At 40.4% G+C, this 7,121-nt stretch overlaps 1 protein-coding gene across 1 annotated transcript in view; it reads left to right on the top strand.

Annotated features, from left to right (window-relative positions):
• The window catches only part of ppdpfa (pancreatic progenitor cell differentiation and proliferation factor a), a 2,913-nt gene extending 1,319 nt beyond the window's left edge, over positions 1-1,594 (top strand). The window contains exons 2-5 of the mRNA XM_075475765.1: positions 473-575; positions 741-818; positions 932-1,025; positions 1,138-1,594. Of these exons, the coding sequence (XP_075331880.1) occupies positions 521-575; positions 741-818; positions 932-1,025; positions 1,138-1,270 (360 nt within the window). The 5' untranslated portion in view covers positions 473-520 and the 3' untranslated portion in view covers positions 1,271-1,594. The remainder of the gene's footprint in view (positions 1-472; positions 576-740; positions 819-931; positions 1,026-1,137) is intronic.
• Positions 1,595-7,121: the final 5,527 nt, after the last annotated feature.

Consider the following 7,121-nt stretch of genomic DNA (forward strand, 5'->3'; position numbering starts at 1 on the left):
TCAGAGCATTGGTCTTCAGCATCAGTGTAAAAACTTTAATCGAACTTCCCTGCTTTAGAATACGTGCCACTGCTGAACATGGCAGAATCTTGGCAGTGACGTCTACCAGCAACACTGTAAGGTCCTCTGTGACAAGAGCAGTGGCCTAGTTTTCTGCCAGTCTATCACGTAGGCAGCCCGTGCACCATGCGTGCTGGACGTTGGGACACATCCTCAAAGACATTTGAGTTATTTAAGTAATGAGAAAGCAGATGCTCAGAGGCAGCTGCTTCTGGTGTATCACTCTGTAATGGGGGTGAGTGGACTGCTCTGAGGAACAGAGAGCAAGAATGAATGCAGCACAGCCCCCCTGAAATGGTTCTTCGCCATCATATTATTCTGTTAAAGGAGATGTAATGTGGTTATGAAATGATGGATTTTTTTTTCTTTTTAACTTGCTTTCTGGTCTAATGATTCCTGTTCTCTTCCCTAGGTTACCATTTTCATCTGTGAGCAGTCTTTCCACCCGAGGTCAGAGAAAATGGCAGCAATTCCGTCAAGTGGTTCTCTCATCGCCACCCATGACTATTACAGAAGTAAGTCACATTGTGCTTATTTTTGTGAAAGGAAAAGACGGTGGAAGAGCTCTCCAGTTATCTGCTTTTTTTTAATTTAAAATAATTATTATTATTTTTTTCCCCTTGGGGGAAACTTGTTGTTGTCTCTGATTTGGTCACTAAAGTGAAATGTCTGTCTTCCAGGACGTCTGGGGTCCAACTCCAGCAGCAGCTCTTGCGGCAGCGCTGAGTACACTGGAGAAGTTATTCCACACCATCCAGGTAGAGAAAAGGAACATGGATTTTGTTTTGAAGATATTTGTGAAAACAGAAAAATGTGTTGCCCTCCTGGGGGAAAAAAAAGGAAAGATAAAGTAAATATTTCTTCCATGTAGCACTTCCAAGGCAAGACTCCGGGCACTGGTGGACCTCGTTTTTCTTTGCAAAGCAGAACCAGCCTGGCACGCTGAACGGATCTGACAATCAAAAGTGAGTTCCGTAACCAACAAATATATCCACGCTAAAAGTAATCAGGGGCTGTTAGATTCTCTGTTTCTGCTGTGATTGGGGGTGTTAAACTGAAGCTTCCTCTGTGTTGCAGGAACGGAACCTACACAGTGGCCAACGGTCAGGTGACATGCATCGCCAAGGAAATGGTTTTGAAGCGACAACTCAGCGAAGGCAATGAAACTGGAAAATTTGAACCCACAACCCCCCCGACGGCTTCCTCCTAGACCCCATTTCCCACCAGCACTCAACGCCCCCCCACCTTCCTCACCCTCAGCTTGCCATCCATCACATAGTCCAGCAGTAGAGATGAAGATGATGATGATGATGATGATGATGATGATGATGATGATGATGATGGTGGTGATGATGATGGTGTTTTGTAACCTATAGTAAAAAAGAGTTTGCTTGTTGTTTGTGCCTCTGTATATTATCTTTGTATTGCGACCAAAAGTTTTAAAAAAACAAACACTAAAGTATGTAAAGTTGTTTTTTTTCATGCGTTTCTTGTAACGATTTTCCACTGTTGATGATTAAAAGCTTGTAGTCAATCACGTTTCTGCGCATCTGTTTTGAATCTTTAAAGGGCACTTACCAGAAATGAATACAGTATAACATAGTAAAACAATTTTAGAAGATCTGCTTTAGGGCAATCCACGTGGAGGAGCAGCTGTCTTATAACCTAGCCTAGTTACCAGACAGACTTAATCTGTTTCACGTTGGTGTGATTAGAAACGATTAATTCAGGTGGTAATACAGTTTATGCAACACCCCATCTTAGCTTGAATGTAGGTCACCATCTTCTGGAAGACAGACCGTCACAAAGAGTAAAGGTTGGGACAGCTTGGATGACTACACTGGAAAAACAAGTTGTTTACTGTTTGTTACCAGTTCCATCTCTGACCTGTTTGTCAACATGATACATAGCTGTGCCATGTAGCATGAACAGGAACCACACCACCGGCCTCTTTAAAAATCAATTGTTTTAAAAGATAATTTCTCTTAATCCCAGGAGGAAGAGCAGTCACCCACCAATCAGAAGGTCGGTTGTTCGACTCCGGCTTGCCTGGGTCGCTTGTCGACGCGTCCATGGGCAAGACACTGCACCCCAAGTTGCCAACTGTTGCATCCATCGGTGTATGAATGTGTGTGAATGGAGCAGGAAGCACATAGTTGGGTATAGACTAAGACGTGCTGGGTGAGTGACTGTGGCATGTAGTGTTAAAAGCGCTTTGAGTGGTCAGCTAGACTAGAAAAGCGCTATACAAGTACAGTCCATTTACTATTTGTGAAAAAAAATAAATACAATTCAGACTGTTTATGTTCTTTGAAAGATAACCTGAGATCAGAAAACACGTTCAGTCACGTTTTGGTTATAACCTGAACAGGCGAAACGCAGCAGTTCTGGGGAGTAATCACATCAAATGGACACGTTTTTTGGGTGTTTTTTTTGTAGAGCTGTCAAATAGTGGTTTGTTTACACAGACAAAAAAGACTGCATTACCTAACAACCCGACTCACCTCTTCTAAGAAAGCCTAAAAAAAACTAAAACAAGAGGTTAAAACCCTGAGGTACATTCACTATAGAAAATGTTTAATGAGCTGCATAAAGTCAATCGTTGACCACCTACAACTAACTAAAGTCATGTAAGCTACAGCACATTTGCAAAAGAAAAAGAAAAAATCTTAATCCACTCGGGCTTCTCCCATTAAAATAATGACTGTAATCACGCAATTACAGTTGGAATTTATGTTGTTTTTATATTTGTCCTTTCTGGGACCTTCATGCAATTCCACATGGAAACATTGAAAGTCGGAGGGGAGGAGAACAAAAACCCAAAGACCTCAGAATACAGAATGAATCACTGAGGGCAAATATGAAGAATTTGGTGGAAGGGAAAGTCGTGTTGGAGGCATTTGTGAAGCAGATTGAGGAAGAAATGGCCAAGGTTGGCAGGCAGGAGCAGAGCAGCAAGAAGGGTGCCATTCTTGTAATCTTTTAAAGTGGTCTTGATCAATAGTTGTACAGTCCTACTGAAGGATTTTGTTTGGACATTGGCTGTTTTTTTTGCTTATTATCAGCTCAGTCCTTGTACCAGCCGATTTTGACAGGAATATGATTCTTAGTTTGTAAAGCCACTTAACACTGACCTATGAATCGTTCACGCATAAAAACGGTACCAACACATTATACATAACAGTTCAAGTTAGCAAAGAAGCTATTTTAAATTGTATTATTAAGCACTTTGTTAGCAGACACATGATTTTTTTCCCCCATCTTTTTCGTGAGGATTTACAAAATATAGCAAAGATATCACAGATTGTCACACATAAAATCGTGTTTTTGGCCCAACAAGGTGATTCCCAAAGAGGAAATAGTTGAAAATGAAAGTAAAGCAGATGAACAGTATCTGAAAGTGATGTCCTTAAGAAATAATAAAAAAAATCCTTTTAAAAGAAATTACAAGAGAGCTTGTCCAAGAGGGTTCAGGCTGTGTTCCAGAATAAAGGTGGTCAGACCAAAAATTTACTTTCAAGCTTGTTAGACTCTGTTTCTTCCTTATTTCAATTTATGTTTATACAACCTTCAGTAAATCGTTGCCCCTGTTCTAATTTTCCTGGCTTTACATAAAGGAATGAGAGTTGGCCTCAGACTTTTGCACAGCACCATCTACTCGGTTCCATGAAATTTCATGACAACAAATCTCTCGCTCAACCAGTCTCCTGTGAAGTTACCATATGCTCTGAATCTTTTATCAAATTAGACCTGAAAATATTTGTATTTCTGCAACGTTCACCAGCCGTCACCTTAAAAAATCAGCAGGTGTTTGTGCTGATTATTTTAAGACAAACAGACCTCAGACCAGTTCCAAGTAAATTGCACCAGCATGATAACATCACTGCCAAGAAAACAAATATCTTCAACGTCCCTGGCAGCCACAACGCACTCGTGTGTCCTTATTTTCACCTATCGGATCAGATTTTTCGGCAGTGATATTTTTTTGTTTTCGTGTGGTTGTTTTGTCTGCAGCAGATGAACTTGTGTCTTCTAATTTCCTGATACAATCTTGTTTTGTGTAATGAAAAACACACTGAATGTTGGATCTTGACTTACTGGTAATCTGATGAAATCATTAAAACAGATTGGTTCTCTGAAATTGACTTTTCTGTGAAGTTTGATGCAGTGTAGACAAAGAGTAGACTGACAGCTAAGAATAGACTGAACAAAGTCTGGTTTCAGTCCAGTCCTGTTGTAAGATAATGTCTGTTCAAACAGGAAAGTCAAACATTTGCCAGCTCTGGATGCAAAACATGTAAGGTCTCATCCTGGAACAAGCATATTAGGATCCAAAGGTTCAAAGACACGATTCATGTCCTACGTGTTGTTAAGACACTGTACTCATTTTAAAATGGTATGATCAGTCCTACAAGCCTCCCAAAGCTTTCCACTTCATGGCAGTGTTTCAGAAAGCAATATGAGACTAAAAATGTCCCGTGACAAGTGTCATCTCACTGTCTCTGGGGTTGTCCCATCATACAGGTCGCCAACAGGGGCATTCTGGGTTTCTCTGCACAGAGTTTATGGAACAGACTGAAGGACAAATACTCAGAATAGTTCGAGAAAAACTACACACGTGCTGACTGCAAAAACTATGAAAAGTTGGGGGAAAAAACACCAAGTAAAGGTGCAGGTCTGAAGCTGAGGCTGAGGTTTGTATTCATTGCAACAATGCAGTGCTAGTTTTAATGCACAATGACATAGATAATTCATATCAAACAAATTCAAGTTTACTGGAGTTTATTAACATCAAATACAGGAGCAGATTTCAAACTGAAGCTTAAAACTTGACCAAATGGAGATTTGCTAAGAGAACTTGATAATGTAATAAAAACATGTGACTGGGTGTTCAGCTCAGTTTAAGTGCTGTGTTAGGGAATAACTGGGTCAGCCAAAATGTCTCACTTTAGGAAACCAATAGTCTGACAAGTAGGCCCTCTCTGCACGGTGAGGGGCCGTGTGGCCTGAGAAACCAAAGATATCAAGCTTCCCTGAATCTAAGCCTTTTGGATTCTTCTACACGTGTGCTAAAAATAAAGCTTTAAATGCATGTTGCATGTTGCAGTACCTCAAGAGACATGTCTATACGACCATCCTCTCAGCCTTATCCTATGACCCACTAGCAGTTTATGGTGCTGTACTTCTCTGCAGAAAGACTGCCCTTGGTCAGAAAATAATGCCTTCTTGTATGTTTCAGTGGTTATAGCCTCTAAACATAGCATTCACCACCCAATGTGAGCGGCACATGTGCAGGAATAAACCATTTATAGAACTTAAGGTCTGCAATCCGATCAGTAGAATAGACTTTCACATAAAATAGTGCAATGTTGCACCTTCCCACGGGACTGTTTAAAATCTGTGAAGCTGTGAAGGTGCTAAGATGTGCATCAATATTCTAAAGCTTACTCTGTATCATTGAAGTGCCTTGAGATGCCATTTGTTGTGATTTGGCGCGATATAAATAAACTGAATTGAAATGCTTCGTATTTACTGCTTTATTTTGTGACCTGCTGTTTGCACTCCTCATGCCACCGCCTCATGTCACTCTCACAGTTTGTTGTGCAGGGGAGGAGGTGTGAAATCTGAACGCCTTGTTTGCAAACAGTTGCCAAAAATATTTGCTCAGCATACCTGTGCAAAACAAAAATATTACTGATAGAAATCTTTCAATTTCACTTCATATCTGTAACATTTATTTTTGTATTTCATGTTTGTCTATGTGCTTATTTATCTATGTGGAGTGGGAGTTCAAATCTACATTGAATTTTATTTTCTGTGATCCAGAGTGAAACTATTCTTGGGTGGGAACCTTTTTTTATTTTAATTTACTGTGTCCTTGATCTTTCGTGACGGTCAGCGGAAATTCCAGCGTGGCTGCACTGAGCGCTCATGCACATCGGTTGGCTCAAATAGAATCTGGGGCAAAGGCGTCTGACTCATGAGTCAGTGCTGCTAAGCAAACCAGCCCACGGGTCACACCAAATATACAAGTTCATACTGCACAGATAAGAGGAAAGGGACATCCGATACACATTATTAGACAGTGACTCATTGTGTAACCCTCTCTGTTTGTTTTTTTTCAGGTAAAGGCGTTCATGCTGTTTTCCAGGACGACGGTGTAGTCCGGTTTTAGGTACAGGTTTATATTTGTGCGGCAGCATGAGCCAGGAGCATGCACAGCCAGGCTGAGTTCACGTGTCACTGAGACTTTCAGTGTCAACTCAAAATGCTGCATGCTGTCAAGGTCCCAGCATGATAAGTTATTTGCACAGTCCACAGTTGTGTATTTTAAGCTTTCTGTTTTTGTTCTTTGCCTGGTCTAAAATACCATGAAAAACAAATTTCAAAAGAATCTGCAGACAAAGTTTTTGCAACACTGGTCAACGCGAGGTTTCCTGTTGTTGCAGACTAGTGAGCGAAATATCCCCAAAACCTGCGTACACTAATACCAAAAATACACATATTTGGCCAAAGTGCATCAAGTCTGTCCTGTAGTGAAATAACATTGTGATTCCTTTTCTTCTTGTGACTCAGCGACATGTTCAGACGCAAAACACAATGCTTTTCAAAAAGAAATATTCATTGGCCACTTCTATATAGTAGCAATGCAAGTAGGCTCCAAAATACTGTGTTTCTAGTTTAAATTGTGCAGTGAAGTGATAAGGGTTCAATATATTTTTCATTTTCTTCGTGGATTAGAATTGGACAGACAACAACACAGCCCTCAGCCCTTGAGTAGATTCACTTTTAGCCACTGATGACGTCAAGTATTTCACTCATTTGACTTTTGCCCTTGGAGACTTTATTGGCATGATTACTCACTGCTGTCCAGGGCTTTGTATTAATCTTTAGCAAGGGATACTTCAGGATTAATTGCACAATAATCATTCAATGTCCCGCTGGACCATTTGGTAAATTACATTTTTCAGTGACTATACTGTGTCTTATTGAAGCTTTGGGAATCACTACGATACTGAAAGAAAGTATATGCTATGCCAATACTTTTACTAAATTTGATA

This window comes from Odontesthes bonariensis, chromosome 10 (assembly GCF_027942865.1).
Source record: "Odontesthes bonariensis isolate fOdoBon6 chromosome 10, fOdoBon6.hap1, whole genome shotgun sequence".
Classification (NCBI taxonomy): domain Eukaryota; kingdom Metazoa; phylum Chordata; class Actinopteri; order Atheriniformes; family Atherinopsidae; genus Odontesthes; species Odontesthes bonariensis.